This window comes from Acanthochromis polyacanthus, chromosome 2 (genome assembly GCF_021347895.1).
Source record: "Acanthochromis polyacanthus isolate Apoly-LR-REF ecotype Palm Island chromosome 2, KAUST_Apoly_ChrSc, whole genome shotgun sequence".
Classification (NCBI taxonomy): Eukaryota; Metazoa; Chordata; class Actinopteri; family Pomacentridae; genus Acanthochromis; species Acanthochromis polyacanthus.
In genome coordinates, this window is record NC_067114.1 from 41,600,887 (window position 1) to 41,625,726 (window position 24,840).

At 39.0% G+C, this 24,840-nt stretch overlaps 1 protein-coding gene across 2 annotated transcripts; it reads right to left on the bottom strand.

Moving 5' to 3' along the window:
• Positions 1–545: 545 nt before the first annotated feature.
• Positions 546–24,445, bottom strand: LOC110956506 (sodium/potassium/calcium exchanger 1-like). 2 transcript variants are annotated; one of them, XM_022202048.2, is made up of 12 exons: positions 24,135–24,444; positions 22,368–23,494; positions 17,699–17,872; positions 14,385–14,493; positions 11,508–11,561; positions 11,070–11,120; positions 10,222–10,287; positions 7,183–7,319; positions 5,605–5,862; positions 4,521–4,610; positions 3,818–3,984; positions 546–2,509 (listed from the first exon to the last, which is right to left on the bottom strand). In XM_022202048.2, exons 2-12 carry the CDS (start codon positions 23,340–23,342, stop codon positions 2,260–2,262), a joined length of 2,331 nt encoding a protein of 776 aa, XP_022057740.1. In that variant the 5' UTR covers positions 23,343–23,494; positions 24,135–24,444; the 3' UTR covers positions 546–2,259. The 2 variants fall into 2 exon arrangements, with proteins under 2 accessions (XP_022057740.1, XP_051800907.1); XM_051944947.1 differs by lacking the exon at positions 11,508–11,561 and having other exon boundaries at positions 24,135–24,445.
• Positions 24,446–24,840: the final 395 nt, after the last annotated feature.

Below are 24,840 nucleotides of genomic sequence, written 5' to 3' on the forward strand. Positions count from 1 at the left end.
GTATTGGCGTCACATTATTGGTGTGTTTTTGTCTTTTCTTGACATGAAAGCAGAGAGTTTGTTTCTGTAAAGATCCTGAAACTAGTTTTGTGTGCAGCTTTAAGTTCATGCAGTGATCAGAAGTCAGTGCAGTTTGAATTCACCTAGTTCCGACTTTTGTTTTTCCACCAATAATATAAAAAAAATCTCACATTTGTGAAGGAAAAATTACTCTTTCCCCTTTCTAAGGTCATAATGGTCTTTATACGGGCAGACTAGTTGTCTCCACATTGGTCTGTAATCTAAATCTGACCTTCTCCAAACTACAATATAAGCCCAAAGATCAGAGAGAATCTTCTGTTTTGCATGAACTGCTGCTCTGTCGGTGTCACCACTTCTGATATCAGTAAACCTTTACTCTCAACCTAAATCATCTGAGTCTGCAGCTAAACTTCCACAGCAACATTGAAGTCTTTTAAAGAAGAAAACTCCATCTTTTCAACCTGACAGCACCACATCTATCTTACTTCTTCGTCTTGTCCTCTAATAAAACTCCAGAGCTCCAGTTCACTGTTAAAAAAATAATTTATTGCAGCATGGAATTGTAAATTGAAATATTGACAGTTTCCATATCAATAATCTACATTTGCATCCACTTCAGTCTGACCAGAGCGTTAACACGACGGTAACGTGACGACAGTTTTTCTAACACGGTTCACTCACATACAGATTCTCTCCAGTTACTGCGACGCACAGAAACACGTTTCCACACACAAAAAAAACTCCTTTAAACACTAAACAGGAACAAACACTAGTCTGGTTAAATGCAGGGAACGTTCCAGAAAATACTCAACATACAAAACTGAAGTTGCATCCAGTGAGTTGCTGCACAGTGAATGTGTTTCTCCACTAACAAATGGATCTAAAGTGGTTCGTTAACCTAAGTAAGTCTCCTCAGAAGCTTTGTAGTCACAGGATTGAAGGAAAACTCCACCCAGACACAGGCTGGGGTTGTTGCATTCCTGCTCTGGTTTAGTTTTGTGAACTTTGATCAGTTTTGTTGGAGTTAATCAGGCTGTCATCAGATGTTTCCAGCAGTCTTTTGACTTTTTAATGTCAATTTTACAGAATTAAAAACAGAAATGTCTTGTTTTTAGAGCTGAGAACTTACACCAAAACTCAGCAGTCTGACAAAGAGGAAATAATGATTTCAAAAAGGACCACCTACACGTGCAGGAAAATGAGACTAAAATGCACGGCGGCGGCATCATCATCGGTATCGGCTTTAAATATCAGTCTGTAGGGCTACAAGTTGACAATTTTGTTGGAAAATGTCACGTGAAAGTGAAAGATTTTAAACAGAAATAGTTTTTTTTCTCTTCTTTTGTCCAGTAAATGTTTACATTTGAAAACTAATATTTTATGTCTGCACCATTCAGTGGATCAAAACTAGAGTAGAAAAAGACCTGATGTTCTCTGTAATTAGGAGAAAAATATATATCAATGTCAGAAAACTGTATCCAATGGAGTCAAAAATCTAATATTGTTTCGTATTTGTTTGTTCCATACATATTTCTAAAACAAAACAAAAAAAATACTGTCCAGCTGAGTGGACATGTGAATATATTTATATAAATATTATTCTGTCTAATTAGCCAATATTAATCACAATTAGTTCAACAGATAACACTGAAAGGAACGCTTATAATACTTAACCCTCCTGTTGTCTTCATTTACAAGCACCAAAATATATTGTTTTCTCATCTGAAAAAAATCCAAAAATTCAACAAAAAAAATCCCCCAAATTTCTGAAAATTTGCAAAACCTTCAGGAACAAAATTCCAATAATTTCTTAACCGTTTCCCTCAAAAGTTTCATTAAAAAATCCCCCAAATTTGGCAAGAAAATTCTTGTAAATATTTTCAAAAAATGAGTAAAAATCTTCCAAAAAAATCCTAAAAATATCTAAAATTATTCCATAGATATCAGTAAAACTTCTATTTTCTTTAAGAACATTCACAAAAAAACCAACCACAATCCAGCGAAATTCGCTGGATTGTGGTTGGTTTTTTCTGAATGTTCTTAAGATGAATAAAAATCCTTTCTGACCATGCATGGCAGGGTTAATAGTTGATTAAATGTGACCGTTTAGACACTCAGAGGGTCAAAACTGCTGGAAAACGTCGACAACAAACTAGAAATGAGGTACAGGTGGAGTTTTCCTTCTCCTGTTTAGTGTTGGACGACTCGGTTGTTCCGTCTAACGAGTTCTAGTACCGCTCAGATAGAAATGGGACAGATGAGGACTCGGTCCTCCAGCAGGACGCTGAGGACCAGGAACACGAAGTACAGTACGAACATGGTGAGGCCCAGCATCCGGCTCATCTTCCAGCGGCAGGCGGCGATGGAGATGATGACGAAGAGGAGCATGAGGAAGAGCAGCACGATGGCGCAGAACAGACCGTTGGAGCTGACGGTTACCGGGTCGCCGTTATGGATCAGAGTGTAAATGAGCCACGGCACCGGCAGACTGCAGACACACGGACAGAGACTTCTGTCAGCACCGATTTACTAGAAAACAACTCTGAGGTTCTTTATTTAACTGGACTGACTGCATTTATACTTCTACTTAACTTCTACAGTGCAAACAAAAATAAAAAAAATCGTGTGAAAAAAACGGGTAAAAATCTGATAGTGAGGATGCCAGAAAAAAATGTAAAAATGGTGAATAGTACAAATATTTTTAGCTGATTTCATTACAGTTAAACAGTAACTTTACAGTCACACTGTAAAAGAGCAGTTTACTGATTTTTTGTTTAAATACAGGTTATTAATGAGGACATTCCACATATTTTACAGCTTTTTTTCATACCATCAATGTAGAAATGTATTATTTTTGCAAGTTTACTGGACATTATTTGTAACTTAATAGAATCACTTTATTCCTCTCCGAAGGGAAATTTTGTTACATTTTTTAAATCTTTAATATACTTATTTTTTTAATAATAGCAAGTATCTGTGAAATTTTTTTGCAGATTTAAATACAGTAAAATATCGTGTAATTTCACAGTCAAACATTTTTAAAGAATTATTTACCAGTAATAAAAATCTAGGTTTTGATGAGGATGTTAATTATAGCTTGGAATTAAAAAAAAAAATCTTTAATTTTTTTACATCTTCTTGTATCTTCTCATTTTACTAGATACTGTAATGTAATTTAACAAAACAAGTGGAAAAAAATCTGAAAAAAAACTGAAATATTTTTATTTTGTTATTACTAATTTGCAACCTCTTTTCAATCCTTAAACTTTTTTTAAATAAGGGCAAGTATCTGTAAAATATTTTTTCAGATTAAAATAGTGACATATACTGTAATTTTACAGCTAAACAATGTTAAATAATTAATTACCATCAATAAAGAATAAAAATTTTTGTTGTGGATGTTATATTATTATTTTTATATTATTACTACTATTATTTTTTTTTGAAAGGGTTATCAAGTATATTTCTATTTTTCATATTGTCTGGGTTACTGTAATGTAATTTAACAAAACAGTGTAGAAAAAAAACTTTTTTTTACACTGTTTTGTTAACTGTGGTTTTGTGGGATTTATTCCAGCACAGCGTACAGTATGCTGACTGATCAATGGGTTTGTCATTTGTAGTCGCCTCCCACAGGCCACAGAGCAAGAAAAACTCCGAACGACACCACAGTTTATGGTCCTGGTTGGTCTGATTACCACTCAAAGGACTAATATGTTCAGGAATCTTAGTTCCACATGTTTGTTATTCAGGTAAACCAGGAGGTCAGAAGGGTTTCACTGAAGGCGTCACTCACCCCACAGTGATGTCGAAGATGTTGCTGCCCACCGAGCTGGACACGGCCATGTCTCCCAGACCTTTGCGGGCCACGATCACGCTGGTGATCAGGTCAGGGATGGAGGTTCCAGCTGCCAGGATGGTCAGACCCATGATCTCCTCTGAGATGCCGACAGTCTCACCCACCTGCAAACAGACAGAAGAATAAAGAAACGTCCTCAGAGGGGCTTTTATCTGTCTGGTTGGATATTCTTTTAATGTGCAACAATCAAAACACAGATTAAAACTTTTAAAGAGGTGATCAGAAAGTTCCAGGACTGTTTGTGGAGCTTTAGCAGGTCAGGCTGTTGCTTCACTATCAACACCACATCTGTGTTCCAGACCACTTCTCGGTGCACATCGGGAATTTGACCAAACTAGTGACTCCTCACCGGTGAGCTGATCTGGAACCTACAGTCTCTAAAACCAGAGTGGATGCATCGAGTCAGAAGCACCAGGACCATGTTTGTCCTGAAAACAATCTGCAAACTTCCTCTGAATATCTTAGTTAACTTTTACCCCATGGGAACATCATCTGAAATTAGAAATATCCCTACAACTTTAATAGAGTTCTAGGTAATGTTAGCCAATGTGGTGCTCCGTTCTGTTATCTGGTTCTCTAAGGAAAGGAAATAATTGCGGAGCTCAGAGGAAGTGCGTTCTTGTGTTTAGAGTGGACCGACCTGATGAGCCCACCACACCATCAGGTAGGAGAACACTCCGATCCACAGGATGGAGCCGAGGAACGTGACGACAAAATATCTCCTGGATGCCTGGAAAACACAAACGTTTGTTCACATTACTGGTGCAGAAACAGCCACAGAAGATTTAGATCCAGAAGAATAAACTGTTTCTTCATTAAATAACTGATGTTTGTGATGTAATAACATCTGTTAAACTGACATGAGATCAGTTTCCACCATCAGATGACTAATTATGTTCAGCTACAACTAAAGGTTTAGAACTACTTAATGTAAAGGTGCAGGAAGTAAAAAGAAAAGTTTAACACTGAGTCCAGAACTTCCTTTAAACATTCATCTAAATACTTACAATGATCATAAAGTGTAAAATACAAGTTAATAAACCTGGATATTAACACAGCATCATGTTAAAACCTGGACGTTAAGGCAACAAAACACTAAAAAAAAAAAGGATATAAACACAAAAAAACTAAAAAACCTTGATATTAATGCACTAAAAAGTCTAAAACCTGAAAGTTAACGCTGCATAACGTCTAAATGCAGGAATTTGACACAAGAACCATCAAAAACCTCAATACTGATCCAATAAACATCCAGAACTTGATGCTAACGCACTAAAACAAATGAAAAGCCTGGATATTAATGCAACAAAACCAAAAAAAAAAAAACCTGGAAATTAATTCAATAAAATAAAAGGCCTGTATATTAAGTCACTAAATCAAATCAAAAACTTGTATATTACTGCACCAAAACAATAGAAACCCGGATAATAAAGGACCAAAACGTCAAACACTTGTAGATTAATGCAGCAAAATGGCCCAAACCTGGATATTAAAGCATCAAAATGTCAAAGCGTTGATACCAACATGCCAAAACCTCAATATTAAAGAGCTAAAGCTTCAACAAAACAAGGAAACCCTGAAATTAAACACAGCAAAACTTCATAAACAGTTAATGAACTGAATGAAAACCAGTGGAACCAGCTGAGAATCTGTACGGGTCAGACTCCTCTAAACATCGTTAAGGTGAGGTGCTGGTTGCCATGGTGACGGCGGTCCGTCCTCACCAGGTTCCTGACGTCGGGCAGCGTGAGCCACAGCGGGAACACGATGGGCAGCAGGAACAGGTAGCTGGCCTGTTTCCTCCTGGTGTCAGGCCACTCTAAGGACAGCGGCTCGTTCTCCTCCTCCTCCTCCTTCTCCTCCTCTTTGTCTCCATCGTCGTCTTCGCTCTCGCTGGATTCGCTGCTTTCCTCGTCGCCGTCGTCGTCGTCCTCGCCGCTGCCGTCCGAACCCTCGGATCCTCCTGCTGACGCTGCTGCATCCTGAAGGACAGAAAACACAGAAACAAGTCAATCTGACAGCTGTTACATCACAACATGAGAACATTTCACTCTTTAGTCCTGCAGATTGTTTCTCTACAAACCAAACAGGAAGTTAACAGATAAAAATAAAAGACTTTACATCTGTTTTTGTTTGTTTGGTTAACATTAAGGATGGATTGAATGTTTAACCCTCGTGTTGTCCTTAAATGTGGGGGAAAAAAAACAATATTGTCACAGTGAAACTTCTGATGTCCACATTTTCAACTTTTTTGGGAAATCTTTGAACATTTTTTGGTAAAGAAAAAGAAATGTTACAAATGTTTCTTTAAGAACGTTCACATAAAAATTTCGCTGGATTTTGGTTGATCTTTATGTGAACATTCTTACAGAAAATCTTATTTTTTTTTACTGATATATATGTAATCACTTTACATATTTTTAGGATTTCTTTTTGGAAGATTTTTACTAATTTTTGAAAATATTTACAAGAACGTTTTGCCAAATTTGGGGCATTTTTTAAATAAAAACCTTTAAGGGAAACTTAAGGAATTATTGGAATTTTCCACCTGAAAGTTTTGCAAATTTTCATTAATTTGGGGAATTTTTTTGCTGAATTTTTTTCAGACGAGGAAACAATATTTTTGCTGAGGACAACAGGAGGGTTAATAGATTAGTGTTGGATTATGTCTGATTCCTTTGCATGAATGATGTCAGTAAAAGTAAGAATAAGAGGTTTTACTGAATTATGTATTTAGTATATTGCTGCTGCAACGGAAAAAAAGGATCAGTATTTAAATAAATATCTGTGAAGATAAATTCAGGAAAAATGCATAAAAGCTGCATAACTATTTGCACTAAGATGTCCGTTAATCTGCCACCAACTTGCCACTCTTTAACACAAAAGCAGCAAAATCGTTTCTTCACTGACTACCAGACTGATTTGCTAATACTTCTAAAATCCTGTTTTAGTTTTTTGTCAGTCTGCACACAAGAGAAATATGACTCATTGACAATAATGCTGTTTCATCGTGTGAACTGTGTGTTTTTAGGATGTTTCATGGAAAATAAAAGCAGAAATATGAATTTGGAGCTCATTTATTCAGGTTTAGGGAAACATTAAGGACTCCTTCAATGTTCGTCGAGGCCTCTTATTTCCCAGGTGTGGAGATTTAATAAAGAAGTGACTGAATTCAAGCTTTTTAAAGACATGAAGGATGTCAGGAGGAAACAGACCCTGCTCAAGTTTACGGCTGATTTTTAACACAAAGGGAAAACAGTAATAATCTGTGAGAGACTTAGTTCCAGTAAAGTTGAGCGTACCTTAGATTCTTCCGGCTGTTCTGACGTCTTCTGAGTCTCTTCAGTCTTCACAGGTTGTGATGTGGACGGTTCGGCTGCAGCGCCACCTGGTGGTCCAGCAGCAGACGGCGGCTCAGACTTTGGCTTGTGATCAACGTCTGAAGAAAGAAAAAGAATGAATATCTACACAACAAAAACCAGCCGGCAGGGGGTCCAATCCGGCCGTGGAACAACTTCGTAAAATGTAAAAATGACACAAAAGACATTAACTGCAAATTTTACATTTGTAAAACTATAAATGAAAAAATAATTTCCAGGCCACGACAAGTTGTTTTGATCATAAAGTAAAACACCAGATTGTTCATTGTTCTTGACAAAAAACAAGACAAAATATGACGATGCACAAATTTTTGTGCATCGTTTGCCATATTTTGTCTTTTTTGTCATTTTGTGTTTTGGTTTATTCATCGTTTTGTTTCTCGTTTTTGTCGTTTTGTGTTTCCTTTTGGTCTTGCTTGTGTGGTTTGTCTATTTTTTTGCCGTTTTGTTTCGAGCTTTTTGTGTCGTTTGTGTCATCTGTGTAATTTCTTGTCACGTTTTTGTCAGTTATCCATTGTTTTGTCGCTTTGCATCTCATTTTTGATGTTCTTTTGTCTGACTTTTGTCCTTTTGATCATAAGATAAAATACTATTTCAGTTCCAGATACCTGTAACTTAAGGTTTTATGTCTTTGTAGATAACGTCTGATCTGTAAGTTGTAATGTGTAAATGAGAAACTGAGGCAAAATGTTGTTGAAATTGTTTGTTTTTTTTAAAGAAATTTCAGGTTGTTCATAATGTTTTGTAAAAAGATAATTCCATCAATGTGAACATTTTCAGAATGTACTTTTTTGCACTAAAGCAAAGGAAAAATTTGAAGTTGTGGTTATTTATAGTGATTTTACTGGTCTGGCCCACTTCAGATCAAACTGGGCTGCATGTGGCCGTCGGTCTGAGCCAGGTGGGACCATCCCAACAGCTGTCCTCTGATTAGAAATGTCGTAAAATTCTCTCAAAATGTAAACCAGTAAACAGAAATATTTTCTCTAAAAATGAAGTCAAGGTAAAGTGTTCTGCATTAAAACTACCTGAATAAAGTTTAGGTAACATAGTAAATGTAACTCATGATTGCTGTGTGACACTTTGACAGATTTTTAACGTTGATCTGACAGACTGGTGCTGTGTGCTATGAAGATGGGTGGCAGTGATTGGAGATAAACGTGCTTCACTTGAGGAGGGGGAGGGATTCACATCAACACACATCGTCCCATCTGCATGTTAATTCTCAGCTCTGATTGAGTCGCGCTCATCGAGGCCTCTCCAGCCTCCAGCAGCTCCACTCTCACTGAGCACCTCATGACTCTGAAGCACCTCATTACTACACACAGTGACGCACAAACAAACCCACACACTGATTGGGGAGAAAATCCTCCTTTGGCCTTAAACCATCTGATTATGGAACAAAAATCAGAGTCCTACTGGCAGAGCACCCCCACCAAGGCCAAAAATACTGTGCCATGTTCTCTAAAAGATCACCAGAACATTACAAAATATGTTTACTACAACAGGTGTTTTTTTCTTTTTGCTCCCGTCACGTTTTTACTCACTGTGAATTTTTTTTTACTGCAATATAAAGTCGTGCACCTCGATGGAAACAGAACAATCATGACAAGAAGGACAAAAATCTCAGAAATATCTTTTGTGCAGAATGACAGAGCTAAATTATAAATCATTTTTAAAAAAAGAAAAAAGTGAAATTGAATTTCTTTAATCTATTTTACAAAAATGTTAAAAACCTGAAATCAGCTTGTTTCCAGGGGCTCATGTGTTTGTTAATGTCTGCCCAGTTGCTGGCATGCTAGCGTTAGCTTTAAGAATACACTGCGTACGTACATTTTAGGATTAATTCAGAAGTATTTCAAAAACATATTGGAAATATTAACACACAATATTATCGCTGCATCTTAGTTTGCACCAATTACAATATAATGCACGTTTTCACATTTGTAAATGTAATGTACTGTCATCTGGAAATATCTACTTGCACACCAGCCAGGCAGCATTTTGGTACACTATAGCATGATCCATTGCATTGCTTTCTTCTTAGTTTTCTACTTTTTCTTGCATGTTTGCACTCAGGTCTGACAGAAACGGCATTTCTATCCCTTCTATGTTCTGTGCATACGGCGGCATTGACAATAAAGTTGACTAACTGCCGGTTGTGAAAATGGTGTCATTAAGGCAGAAAACTATTCTAAATGCTGTTCTGGAGTTTTAAAGCTGGACATCGTCTCCTGATCTGAATTTTACCTGTTCCAGCAAAGAAACCTTTCCTTAAACAGAATAAACCGTTTGAACAACTTGGCTACGTTTCAGCATTCCTCAGTCACAGCTGGAAAACTGATTGCTGATCAGAGATATTTTGGAGAACCATAAAAGACGACAAGTCTCCATCACTAGATCAAAGTTAGATCAGAGATCGCAGCCTTTTGTTCCTCTTATTTCGAAGAACAGCCGCCTTGTAACAATGAGTCAATGACGTTTGGAAGCTGCTCCAAAAATTCTTAACAGCAACTCAAATCTGACGCAGCATCAACAAAGCTCAAGAGATTCTTTATCTGTTTTAGTCACAGTGACAGATGGACTCTTCACTGAATGTGCAACACTTGGAAACTTAAAAAAAAACTAACTGCTCTGTTTTCATTCAGATATCTTTTAGTCTTGTCGGTCTAAATATTCTGATCAAGGATTGGTACAGACTGAGAAAATTAAATCTTAGTTTTTCTTTCATCTATTAATTCTGCTGTGTGAAAATCACATTTGCTGCAAAGCTATTTCTGACCCAGATAGGCTAGTGGTTTCCATCTGCTTTCAGTCGTTATGCTAAGCTAGGCTAACGCATGTTTCCAGCTCATCTCAGATTACTACGAGAAAGATTCGACAGACATGACTGTATAATTTTACCATAATGTCAGATTGTACTTTTCCTTAAAGATGTTAAATGTTCCACATCAGACTCACCTTCGCCGTGGCGGTGATAAGACTTGCTCGTCGACGGGACGTTAAGAGGTTTTACTTTGTTCTTGGCTGAAATTAAGAGAACTGATGCTCAGACAAATCTCAAGAGAAACTTCAGATGATGTTCTTCCACAAAGTGAGTCGACATGCCGCTGACTTTATTCTCACACTCTGGCCTTTAAGCAGCAGTAGAGAGCCTCCATAAAATAAAACTAGTAAGTTAATTATCAATACATGGCCTACAATCTAAGCTCTCTTTACTTCAGATTAATTCTTGGTAGACAGGAGCTGGCTCACTTAGAGACCTTTATATACCAGTTCATGTCTTCTTGCTTATTTTTACAATCAAATTACACAATGAAATAAAAGTAAATGGTCTTAAAAATGGTAACTGCAATATTTTGCATTAGAATCTACCAAGAAAACTGAAAATATCAGTGATATGTTCCCACTACCCCCCCCCCCCCCCCCCCCCCCCCCCGTGTGTGAGATTCTATACATAACTACAAATAAAACCCATCTGTACTGCAGACCAGAAGCCCTGCTAACAACCATGCCCTCATGGAAGCTTTGTGTCAGAACTAAAGAGGCTTTGATGCACCAACAGATTCTTTAACAAGCCCGAGATTTTTACTCAAAGTTGTACAAACAGCCAGCGTGTGAAAAAGGTCAGTGATCCTCACAACACAGAAACACGGATACAAACACATGAACATGCACTTATCCAAGATACAAACAACCATCTAACATAAGCATGCAACCAAACAACCAACCTGGTTCAGAAGCGAACCAGACTGAACACAACAACAAACTAAAAACACAAACACAACAGCAGCGTTTCAACATCTTACCTTTCCTCTGAATAGGCCCCTCCCCTCTGACATCACCATTAAAGGACGTCTCTGATTGGCAGATACACACATCATCAGTCTCCTCCAGTCATGTGACTCCTCAGTTACTAGTTTTGTTATTCGAGTTTCAAGGCCAAAAAATCTCGGCACTTTTTACAGATTCAATCAACAAATGTCGAAACACCCGACTTTCATAACATTTACAGAACATTAAGTCGGAGTCGTCTCCAAACTAACACCTTGATAAAGAAGTCATCACCGTGGTTGGATTTTCTTCAGACAGGAGGTCATCGGCCAGACAACTGAGCAACTTGTTCTAGCAGATGTTAAATGTTCTTTTCAGGGTTCAATAAACCAACAGAGACAACGAAACACACAAACCCACAACCACAAAACGACAACCACTACAGCCAGGCGACTCCTCGTAGTCGCTCTTACCTCTTCTGACTTTCCTCGGGCCGGGGGTTTTTACTGCCCCTCTAAGGGCTGCTTCTAGGATGGAAACCACAGTAATGATTTTAACTTCTGCGTTTCACTATTGTTCTGCAGTGTCACATTTCTGCCTTCTGACAAACCATCACTGCATCTAAAAACTACCAGAGAATGCAAGTAGAATTAAGCCAGTTTTCTTTACTGCAGCGCCCCCTGGTGTGCGGATTCCTACAACTAGAATTTGTTCACAAAATGTTTATTAACCTAAACAAAGATTTGTCATACAATATTAGTCTCAAAATAATTCACAATTTATAAGCAACAAATATTTGAAATTCCAAATTTGGTATCTCTACAGGTGTATTTTCTCCCTTCCAACAACTGTACATCTAAACCTCAGTGCTTTCACCTGATATTTATTAGTAACATTGTAGACTAAAGGTGTAGGAAACTGAAAATGTAAAAGTCATTTTAGTAGGATCACTGCTGAACAAAATACATAAAGTACAAATTTGTTTTCACCAAAAGTATTCAATTTTCAATCTTTTCTTGGAGATAAAATCATTCACACTTATAAATGTTCATGGTAAATAATTATTGTCCTGTTGGGGCTCCATGAGAAGTTAATTAGCATCAAATAAAATGAAAGTAAATGCAAAAATCAGCCACAGAAAAGGTTTAAACTCCACATTTAAAGAGCTCCAGAAAGAATTCTTCCTCCTTATATTCTGATTACCATCAACACCTGATATTTAGTGCACATTTTCTGCCATCAAACAGCTTTTGAGCTGTGAAACATCTGGACATGATGCGACTTTGGCTAACTGCCTCCACCAAGTAAAAAACATGCAGCTCCAAACTAAAGGTGCCCAAATAGCATCAGTTATAGCTACTGTGACAATAAGTCGCACAGACATTTCCGTATCACTGTGTCTGAGTTCAGGCATTGAAATGGGAAGAAAACGCTGCCCCCATGAGGTTAAACTGGAAACTGCAGCACTACCTGCTATAGTTTTCATCTGCCATACACATGTACTGTTATACATCAGACAAGGTGAGTGCTTAATTTCATGGGGTGTTATAGAGTCAGGGGGTATGCATAAACGGGTTAAAAGGGTAATAAAGCATCTACAGCTCTTCACTTTCTAATAGGTTTTAGTCAGTGGTAATTCTACATATTAACTTGTTAATAAAGACTTCTTAAAATAATCGAAGTCTACTGTTGTAAATGCTATAGAGCCCTGCAGCAGAAATGTTGAAACAAGTCAATAGACGAACCTTCATGGTATTTAAGAGCTATAATACAAATGTTATGAAGAATTACTGGAAGCCACAATCTGGGAACCCAAAATCTGTTATTGTAATGGCTCATAACTGATTATTCAGAGAGTGCCAAGGGATTTTTTATTCTTTGGATTCCCTATTAACTCTGTCTTTAATAAAAGCCCCCCCCACAGAGGATAATTTACTAGAAAGTAAAACAAATAAAAATTCTAATCTTATTACAGTGCTGTACTGATTCAAACTGATCCACAAGCCTAAGTCAGATTCCTGGTTCTCGTCTCCTGCCAGTCACAGAAAACCTCTGCAGCACAACAAATACTACATCATCTGCTGCTCCGTAGCTGAATGTGTGCACAAAATAAACCCACAGTTGCATTTATCAGCAAACTAAATCTCCTCGGGTTCACGTTTTGACAGATTCCTGCTCCGGTCCGACCGTCACACCAGTTCCACGCAGATAAAGAGCTTGGTCTGCTCGTACTCTGGCTCTTATCCAGCTTTTATTAGCCTGTATTGGAAAGCTGATTAAGGCTCAGCGGTGGCCGAGAGGCTGCGAGAGCGAGGAACAGCGGCACGGTGAGTTCGAGGACGGGATGAAGGTCGTCCTGGTTCATCACGCTACGCTGACTTGCAGGAAGGAACAGGACGGACAGAGCTGAGTCACTGTCAGCTTCAATGCATCATCATGAGCTGAACATTCAGTCGACTGACACAATTATTTGTCATATATGATATTAATTAGATTGAACTTTAGCCCATCAAGCATTTAAAAGCAACATAAACAGTTAATAAGCGTTTCTAACCTATTAGATTTAATTGCTTACTCATGAATTTGTTGACTACTATTAGAGGTTGCAAAACACATCTACAGTCATACTTAATACTTTTCATAGGAGGTAGAGAAGTTAGAATTGTTGATAAATACTGTGCATTGATAAACTTGTGTCTTGTTCCAATTGCAGCTCAACTACAGTGAGTAAAAAGTTCTTCAAATAGTGCTAACAAATGCTAAATAGGGGATTTAATGTGTTCTAAATTAACTGATATAAAGCTGAACAAGTGAACTCATTTACTTATTTTAAAATCAAATATAAAACATTTTAACATGTTATTTAAAAGATCTAATTGCAGACAAAGGAATTACATTGCATTTGTAAAGAGACATTTTTTGGTTTCCTTATTCAAGGGATGAATAGTTTTAGTCACATTTAATTGGATTATTAAATATAATTTTTGGTGAACAGAGTAAAAATGCAGTTCCAGAAAAGTCAGATGATCCTAAGATGCAAAATGTAAATCTCAAAAAACACATTTAGCAGCCTGTCAGACGGGGCGGCAATGTTAAAATTAGATGTGAAATTAGATTAAGTTGTTTTCCAAAAAGCATTTTGTACTGCAAATTTAAAACGTTCTCCTCACTGGCAATAGTCTACCTCTTAAATCATCGACAGGGGTCATTTTATCACTTATTTGACTAAAACGTAATGGTGAAACCTTTCATATAGATTTTTAAAAATCTGAGATCGTTTTGCTCCAAACATTTGTACCTACAGGCTTCAGAGTCGATCTTATTACGGCAGAGACTAAACTGCTGGTTACCTTCTCCCAGAGGGTCCAGTGTGTGGATCATCAGCTGGAAGATGGTGTTCCTCAGCGAGGTGTTGTGGAGGGAAGCCGTGCTGCCGCCTCTCTGCAGGACGGGACGAACCTACAGGCCAGAGGACCCAAAGTCAGACATCAAACTGCAGCATTTAACATCCAGGTAACATCCGGGTGATGCAGATCTTTGATGACCAACAGTTACAACTTTATTTCACTGTTAACACCTGATGATGTCAGCTCATGCTCAGAACTAGAGAAATTTGTCAGTGGGAAAGATGGAAGAAGATGATGGGAGATGGAAAACTTACCAATTGTTGTCCAACAAGCTTTTTTATGAATACCATTCCCTTGAACTGTTAAGTGCCAGTGATCTAGGCTGCTGGACGCATTGTGGGATTGTTTGCGATAATTGCAGCAAAACCAAGTCGTCCACGTTAATGGAAAAGAGTCAACAGTGACAGCTGGGCGGGTAAAGAATCGAGCAGTTGGAGAGATACACATGATAGACTGCGCCATCTCCACCACATTGTCAAGCATATAAAACAATATTAATTCTACTCTTTAAAACAGAAAAAAAATGCTATTTCTATGTTGTCATGCCTGAGATCTACACGATCAAGTAGCTATTTATAGTATAACTAGTATTATTTAACTTGTTGCTACACACGTGGACAAAATTGTTGGTACCCCTCAGTTAAAGAAGGAAAAACCCACAATTCTCACTGAAATCACTTGAAACTCACAAAAGTAACAATAAATAAAAATTTATTGAAAATTAAATAATCAAAAACAGCCATTACTTTTGAATTGTTGATTAACATAATTATTTAAAAAAACAAACTAATGAAACAGGCCTGGACAAAAATGATGGTACCTCTATAAAAGATTGAAAACTATTTGACCAGAGTGACATGATTAACTCAGGTGTGTCATTTAATTGACATCACAGGTGTTTCCAAACTCATAATCAGTCAGTCTGCCTATTTAAAGGGAGACAAGTTGTCACCCTGCTGTTTGGTGAAAAGGTGTGTACCACACTGAACATGGACAACAGAAAGCGAAGGAGAGAATTGTCCCAGGACATCCGAAAAAAAATTATAGACAAACATCTTAAAGGTAAAGGCTATAAGACCATCTCTAAACAGCTTGAAGTTCCTGTGACAACAGTGGCTCATATTATTCAGAAGTTCAAGACCCACGGGACAGTAGCCAACCTCCCTGGACGTGGCCGCAAGAGGAAAATTGATGACAAATTGAAGAGACGGATCGTTGGAATTGTATCCAAAGAGCCCAGAGCAACCTCCAAAGAAATTAAAGGTGAACTCCAAGGCCAAGGTACATCAGTGTCAGATCGCACCATTCGTCGTTGTTTGAGCCAAAGTGGACTTCATGGGAGACGACCAAGGAGGACACCACTGCTGAAAAAAACTCATAAAAAAGCCAGACTGGAATTTGCAAAAATGCATGTTGACAAGCCACAAAGCTTCTGGGAGAATGTCCTTTGGACAGATGAGACCAAACTGGAGCTTTTTGGTAAGGCACATCAACTCTATGTTCATAGACTCAAAAACCAAGCATACGAAGAAAAGAAAAGAACACTGTCCCTACGGTGAAACATGGAGGAGGCTCAGTAATGTTTTGGGGCTGCTTTGCTGCATCTGGCACAGGGTGTCTTGAAAGTGTGCAAGGTACGATGAAATCTGAAGACTATCAAGGCATTCTGGAGAGAAATGTGCTGCCTAGTGTCAGAAAGCTTGGTCTCAGTCGCAGGTCATGGGTCTTCCAACAGGACAACGATCCAAAACACACAGCCAAAAACACCCAAGAATGGCTGAGAGAAAAGCGTTGGACTATTCTTAAGTGGCCTTCTATGAGCCCAGATCTGAATCCCATTGAACATATGTGGAAGGAGCTGAAACATGCCATTTGGAGAAGACACCCATCAAACCTGAGACAACTGGAGCTGTTTGCTCATGAGGAGTGGGCCAAAATACCTGTTGACAGCTGCAGATCGCTCATTGACAAATACAGAAATCGTTTAATTGCAGTGATTGCCTCAAAAGGTTGTGCAACAAAATATTAAGTTATGGGTACCATCATTTTTGTCCAGCCCTATTTCATTAGTTTGTTTTTTTGAATAATTATGTTAATCAACAATTCAAAAGTGATGGCTGATTTTGATTATTTAATTTTCAATAAATTTTTATTTATTGTTAGTTTTGTGAGTTTCAAGTGATTTCAGTGAGAATTGTGGGTTTTTCCTTCTTTAACTGAGGGGTACCAACAATTTTGTCCACGTGTGTATGTTTATTTTGGTGTTGTAAATGTCATGGCTGATGTTAGTCTCAAAGCCATAGAAGCAGACTTTCAGGAATTCTATTGTTCAAAACCTGAAGAGCCAGTCCTGCAGAGTGTAACTTTCTGCATCCATATTCTTCTTCAGAATCTCTTTCTGGTCTGAACATGTTTTTATATATTACTCAAATATGACAACATTTCATTGTGGAGCATTCAGTAGTTTTACAGTGTTTGAGCTCAATCAGAGGTGAGCTGGTGTGTCTGAGCTGCAGCAAATGGGAAAGAGGTAGAGACTTTATGGATCTGCACATTCTATAGGAAACAACGGTGCTGAGTGAGATCCAAGTTATTTCAAGGCATTAAGAGATTATTTTTATATGCAAAAACTTCTGAATACAGAGGGGTCCTCGACTTACGTTGGAATTCCATTCCTACAGTGCTTGTATTTCTTTGATTTTCTTTGGCATTTTTTGCCTTTAAAAGATAGGACAGTGGAGAGAGAGAGAGACAGGGAACGTGGGTCGAAGAGTGGGGGAATGACATGCAGCAAACAGCGATGAGCTGGATTTGAACCCATGGGGGGTTAAATCAACCAGAGGTTAACTTTAAAATGTCTGAAGGATTCTTGTTTTGAGTTATCTAGAGACATTAAAAAGTGGGCAGATGTTTCATTTTCAGAAATGAAACCTAAGGAGTTTTTTTTTTCTTGTACAGTTTTTTGGGGGATAAATTAAACCGCTGTTACTAAGCTACTGGGTGGACCTAAAGAATTTTTAAGACTTCTTTAAGTAGGTTTAAAACTTAGAGTAAATTCCAATGTAACTGTATAAAATTAACTAAATACCTGCAGATCTTTCAAGACATTTTGTGACAAACTGGTAAAACTCTCCATTAAACAAGTTCAAAGGTGAAAGATCAATTTGTGTCTGTAATTTGGAGTTCAATTCAAAACACTGATCAGTTCAAAAGATGAATAAAATGAGCCTAACAATGACAGATTCAGTTTTTCATACCCTGAGTCTTGTCCTGTCCTCTTGTGTTTCTGGCAGCAGTTTGCTGGACTGAGGGCTGCTGGGAGGATGAGGAGCTGGTTCTGGTTTTGATTTCTCTTCAGGTTTTGGAGGATCAGCTGGAGGAGCAGGAGCAGCAGCAGCAGGAGGTGGAGGAGGCGGAGGAGCTTCACTTTCCTGTAAAGTCAGACACTGTTTAATCATCGGCAATTCACTTTCCTACATGCAGACATACATTCAGCGACAGACGGTGTGGATTACAGATGTTCAGATTCCCATTTCGAGTAATAAAACGCGTTTGATTTAATCCTGACGATGTGAAACTCGGTCTCAGCTATAATTTAATGTGCTGACTGTCAAAGGACAAAGTGGGTGGTGGGATACGTCCAGCGTTCCTGGTTGAACTGAAGCTTTTGCAGTAATCCAGTAATCTAGTTAACACTATAGGCTGTAGGAGTTTCTCACAATCAGCAAAAAAAAGCACCAAACCTTAAGCCTTGAAGTGGAGCCTTCATTACTTCATCCTCCAGCCCTGCATCAACATCCAGGTTCTTACACGGTGCACAGTGATAAATTAACTGTGTTTGAGCAAATGAGCATCAAGTAAACCTGCTCAAATTTGCCCCTGGACCATTCAAATGTTTATCTGGTTGTGGCTGTAAGAAGATTTGAGTTTCGAACTGTCATTTACCTTTATACAGACGAGCCATAACTAGCGGTGGGATGGGATTAAAAAATTAATCTAATGAAATAGAGGTTTTGTAATTATTCAAGATTAATCACATTTTTTGCCAAATAGTAATATTTGACAATAAGTAAAGTTTTCCATTTAAATAAATTCTGTTGACTGGATCGATGAATAGACATATACTTGAACTTACACTTGAACTTAAAAATGTTGGTTTCATTTCTATTTATCTGCATTTTTCATCCGTCTAATACATTCACAGGTTACTGCAAACTCAAAGTGCAATTACAGTGATTATATGCAACATTTTAAGACTATGTAAACTCAAGCACTTTCTGTGTATCTTCTATACGGCTGCAAACAGACTTTAGGTGCATTACCACCACCTACTGGGCTGGAGTGTGCATCAGTGTTACTGGTGTGTCAGAAATAAGAGAAAGGTGTGATTAAATGCGTTATTTTTATTTAATGCGTTATTCTTTCTACAGTTATTGAAAATTAAGGTGTTAATAGTGATAATCTTTTCACAATGCAATGTTCTGCCAGGAAACCTCTGTTCCTAGCATCCATGTGGATGTTACCTGAACACCCAACTAAAAACTGCTGCAGACCACCTTCATAGCAATAATAGCAGCTTCCTCCCCTAGCAGGAAAATGCAACCTGTTACACTACAAAACCTGGGCATTATAAAGAATCCAAACTGTAGAACCGGCCTCCAAACTCCCCAAACCCAATCAAGCAGCCACTGGATGCATCGAAACAAGCCCGATTCACAAAGATCCCAATCTGCAACCCACAGGACCCAAAGAAACCAATGCCAAAAGCCAAGACATCCACAGAGGGCCCAGGTCTGGAGCTGATCAGTACAAGCTTGGTCCCACTGGCACATTTTTAACCACAATGGGTCACAACAGCTTCAGAAACTGTCTCTCCTAACTCCTATCATCCAATTTGGAGGGGTCGCCTCTAAAATCTAAAAATAACTGCCTATCTGTGGCATTTTTCACGTGACCAACCAAGTGCAGAACTATGAACACCTTACAGATGTCTGAAAATGTGCACCGCTATCCCCAATTTGACAGTCCTTCTCTGTAAGAACTGGCTTTACATTCCTGTGTGTGAGCAAATCAAAAGTGCAGCAAGAACAGTCTCACGTATTAAAGGACCTGAAAATAAACTATTATAGGAGTTGTCAGTTCTAACACATAAAGAAGCAATTTTATACGCAGTCAGATGCAAAAAAAAAAAAAAAAAGCTGTCAAGTTGAAATGACTGCCCTAATATAGACAATAAAATACTTTTATTAGAGGTGATATCAGGAATATATCAGGTTTCTTTTTAGAGGACTTGCATAAGGCACAGAGTGAACTATTAAACTACTGAAGGGTTACTTGTCAAAAACACATATTTTGCTTTAGTTGATTAAAAGGTAGAAAGATAAGATTATTCCAAAAGCAAATTCTTGTACCAGATGCTGCTCTGAAACACAATATGACATAAGAAAACTTGCTCCAGGTTGAGATAAATGCATTAAAATGTGTCCCTCTTTTCTCAAATTATTCGTACGCTCACCTACTTGAGTCCTTTGTCTCTGTAACGGCATCATTTATGTTTTGTGTGAATTACTGAACATTCAACAGGTTCTCCTCATTAAACACATTCATAGAAAGAGCTATAAAAGCACTGGATTGTGAAAAATGTATATAAATGGTGAAGAAAAATGCATACATTTAGATACATTCAGCAATTGTGGATAATTAATGTGGCAGCATGCCTCATTACACTCGGTGCTTGGACTAAAGGAGCGCATGCTGATTGCAGACATGCTTCAGACTAATTGGAGATGCACTAGTGGTACTTGAAACATGGAAACACAGGCCTGCATGTTTAGACGTTTGCTGATCTCTTCCAGCGGTTTAGTCTGCAGGCGTTCTGTAAGAATCTTTTATTCCTTTGTTTCGAGTCCGTTTGAAATGATTGTAAATGAAATGACGTCTCTGTACGCTGGCATTTCAGAGCCGTGTCAGAAGCAGAGTGACATTTCGGTCACTTCATCGCTGCGACACCTGGAGTCCTTTCTGTTCAGCAGCATCAAAGGACTTTTACACAAATACAGGCTGTCACCCGCTCAGACCCACAAATCAGTGTTTCTCTTTCAGTGTCTGAGCAGGCGGCAGTCGAAGTGTGAGGAGATGAAAGGACAGAAAATATGGGATGTCTAGTAACAACTGCTCTGCACAGACATCTGCTTTGGCTGGATCCATTTTGTGTCATGTTTGATTACTGATGTTCTTACCATTTTGCTGGGATGGAACAGTTTTAAATCAGCACCTGTTACAGCAAGTGTTTTCAACACTTGATGTGATTCACTTCATTTTTTCCTACTGTCAACACAGACTAATGCAAAAACCAAAACCAGCAATTGTTTCATGCTTCTGTTGCAGAGCTGACTAACATCCATTAACAGCCTGATGGTCTCACAGGGAGGAATGACGTATGAATTTGTAAAATTATTGATACAACACTTTAAATCCTGGATCGATCAACTGCATAATTTATATCCATAAATGAAGCCTTTGCGATTTGCTAAAAGCATTGTTTCAAAATGTAATTTCAAACCGAATAATGTTACACTCATAATCTCTACACTCTTTTTAAAATTGGCTTGGAAATACAGTTTGTTTCATCAAAAAAGGTTAAAAAAAATTCTCCTCAAACAAGAAAAAACTGCATTGTTTGGGGGTCTATTGACTATTGAATGAGGGATTCAGTTGAAATAAAAGCGATGATGTGCCTCTAATACCACAGTTGATTCTGGTCTTTTCAAGAGATTTATTGATGGAAAAAATTTTAACTAACCTAATCTTTTAAATTTGTCCTGTAGTGTCATTCTATTAATACATGGTTAGTTCTTTACCTTTTGTTTTAAATGCATTTTGTGGAATTTATTCACTTTCATAGAACTAGGAGCAGCCGATCATTGGTTCAAATCTACAGAAAGTCTGATTAGCTGTATACATTTTAAGACTAATTTTAGATCAAATAAATTAACTAGTTAAAAATGTGCAACCGTCTCCATCACTGTGAGCAATGTACCGTCCACAGCACTATATGATTGGCTACATGTCACAAGTAACAACCAATCAACACTCAAGGATTCAAATGTGACGCATGAACAAAGCATTTCAGCAAGGTTGACTGAAATATTTTCATTTTTTCTGCAAAATATATAGTACGTTCACATATGTTGTGATCACTAATAATTGGCACTGGCCTTTAAAAACTTCACTATTTGCCACTTATACAGAACAACAACTAGACTTTGCAAGGATTTCCCATGTTGGTGGTTGACTATAAGTTAATATCCAAAAAATAACAACCATTGTTTGTATTTTCAGCTCATCTGAATATTCTATAAGAAACTATTGTTTGATTGGTCAGATATTTTGTCCAATTAACCTTTGAAAATTCATAAGTAGCTGAACTGAATAATTAGATTACTGTCTTAGATTTCTACAGCAGTAATCGGCTTACAGTCGTAGATTGCTACGAAAACCTTTAAAGACCTCAAACTGGTTGGTTGTTTGTATTTCTTTTCAAAAAAGGATCAATATTTAATGTCTTATCAAAAAATATAGATATTTCTGGAGATAAACTACAGCTGTAATTTCCATCATGACACTACAGAATCTCATTTTGAAATCAGTAAAGGTGCCATTTTGTGGCTGTAATTTATGTGAAGCTGCTAATATTAAATGTAGAGTTCTTTGCTAAATAACTGAGCTGAAGCAGCAGCAGCTTACATCTCTAGTTAACTAATAAATCACCTGAAGGAAACAGACAAACAGTGGCAAGTTGTTTACTGCAACATCAGAGCAAACACTAATGACATCGTCGTGCATTGCATCCCCTCCTGAGATAAAGTCAACCAGAACTTCAATCTTTTGTCTACAGATACATGTCCAAACGAGGCATCAACTGACCTTCTCTGGCTCCTCCGCGGTCCAGACCTTCACGATGCTCATGTGCTTGTTGATCTGGGTCTTGACCACCTGCTCGATCTGACTGTTGAACTTCATGAAGCTCACGTAGCTGATGTAGCCCAGCACCAGCAGAATGCTCTCCCACCACAGGATCATGTTGTCCAGGAAAAAGATGATGAGCATGATGAGGTCCAGGATGTAGAAGGTCACGTCTCTGAAGAGGGGCCACCAGGTGAGGTGCAGCATCTCCCGAGAAAAGATGGCACACATGCCGATCACAAAGAGGATGTTGAAGACGGCCGAGCCCACGATGGTGCCGATGCCCACGTTGCTGTGGGAGATGAAGACCCCAATCAGGGAGGTGAAGAGCTCAGGGGCAGAGCCTCCGGCCGCCATGAAGGTTGCTCCGGCCACGTCGTCAGAGATCTCCAGCTTGTTGGTTATGACCTCAAGTCCAGGAACGAAGAACTCATCACAGACGATGGCCAGGGCGACAAACATGTAGGTCATGCCCAAGATGTGCAGGACCACCCAGCCTTGTCGTCGCTGCTCCACTGAGAAGATGTCCTCTGGGTAGTCGCCCTTCCTGTGAGGGCGCTGTGGTGGGGGAGGAGAAGGAGCCGCGGTGGTCAGAGGTGGAGGAGGAGGTGAAGTTGGTTTGGGAGGTTGAGGATCTACATAGATACACTGTTCGATATCTGTCCTGTTGACGATGATCACCAGAGGAGGTTTGGTGACCTCAGGTGAGACAACCTCCTCCTCAGTCTCATTGGATGCCATCACCTCCCGAACACGGACCTCCACCACTTCACCACCGCCCTCCTCTGCTCCGTCATCTGTCCGGGTGGAGGCTGGCGGCTCTGGCAGCCGGGCCTTTAGAGTCAGCGTGTAGACAAAACACAGCAGCACACCTGAGACGAAGAAGAGGACGCGGCTGCGCCTGAGTCTCCTCCTCGGAGGCGAGTGCACATTCATGGTCTGGACTCCAAGCAGGAAGCTAAGTCAGGTGCATTGCTATTCCTTGATGGCTGCTGTGCTGCTATGTGGCATGAAGACTCCGCTGACAGAGAAGAGACTCACACACAGACACAAAGTGTGTTTCATCTTCCACAGCGAGCAGCTTCAACCTGTGGAAGGACGGAGCAGAATACACATCTGTAAAATCACTTCACCATGAACATGTGTAGCCACCTCTCTGCTTGAAATGTTGCAGATCTGCTCAAGTGTGTGTGTGTGTGTGTGTGTGTGTGTGTGTGTGTGTGTGTGTGTGTGTGTGTGTTGATGGAGGATGCAGACAGCCACCTGTTACTATGGCTACATAATCACTCAGGCTTTGGCTTTCCACAAACAGTAGTCCATTGAAAACACGTCAAATACGTTAAAGCGGGACTAAAAAACGCATCAAACCTACAACGAAATAGAAGCGATTAATTTTGGATTTATTACATTTATCATTAGGGCCAGGGCACGTGTGCGGAAAGACCGCGATAAAATCCGCGCGTGCAGTGCGTGATAATTAAGGAAACATTAATTAAGCGCAGCATCATCGCGTGAAGATCTCCGTGTTAACAACTAAAAAAATACACTAAACCCCAACACCAACTGGGCGTGTTGGGGTTTAATTATGACGCCAGCGCGGATTAAGATGCAGGTCGATGGAGCTGAATCGTCAATCTATAATCATTCATTGATCAATAAGACTTCCATAAAGACAATAAGTTGCAGAGAGCGGCGGTGTGTAGAGGTGTGCGGAGGTGCGGGTCCTACCTGTAGCTCCGGCTGCTCAGCGTCCCTCCAGCTGTGCGCAACGGACGCAGAGATGCTGACTCCGGTTTTTGGGGAGCTACAAGGGCGCACCGCATGTCAGGGCTGGAACGGAGCTCAGCATAATGCCGCTAAGAGGATTAGGAGCCGAACACCTCTCACCTTCCCTTTCACACATGTGGCTGTATCAATACACCAACATTCACAGCGCAGTGGTGGGCGGAGAGCCCGGAAGAGGCACAGTGGTGAGATGTTCAGGGGCTCACGGGAGGAGTTCAGTCGTTAATGTTGGGTGTGGTCTGGTGTGGAGTTGATTTCATTTCTCCTGACTGATGAACAAAATGGCTTCAGCATAGACCTACACTGAACACTTTTCTCAATAAAAGGCTTCATTGTTTTTGTAGGTTTGGTCCATGTCAGGCTTAACATTTTGGTTTATCTGGAAAATGTTTGCTTCACATGTATGCCGTAGTAAAGGTGTCATTGAACACTATTTAACTCATACCTAGCGTTTCCATTTAACTAAAGCACTACTTCACAATTGTTAAGGTGCACTACTGTTCAAAAGTTTGGAGTCACTCAGACAATTTCATGTTTTCCATGAAAACTCACACTTTTATTCATGTGCTAACATATTTGCACAAGGGTTTTCTAATCATCAATGAGCCTTTCAACACCATTAGCTAACACAATGTAGCATTAGAACACA

Coding starts and splice junctions, on each gene's coding strand:
- LOC110956506 (XM_022202048.2), bottom strand. CDS start 23,342: ATGAATGTGCACTCGCCTCCGAGGAGGAGACTCAGGCGCAGCCGCGTC. Junction 3,985..4,520: donor TGGTGTGGTGGGCTCATCAG/GTCGGTCCACTC, acceptor GTCTGTTTGCAG/GTGGGTGAGACTGTCGGCAT. Junction 2,510..3,817: donor ATCTTCGACATCACTGTGGG/GTGAGTGACGCC, acceptor GTGTGTCTGCAG/TCTGCCGGTGCCGTGGCTCA.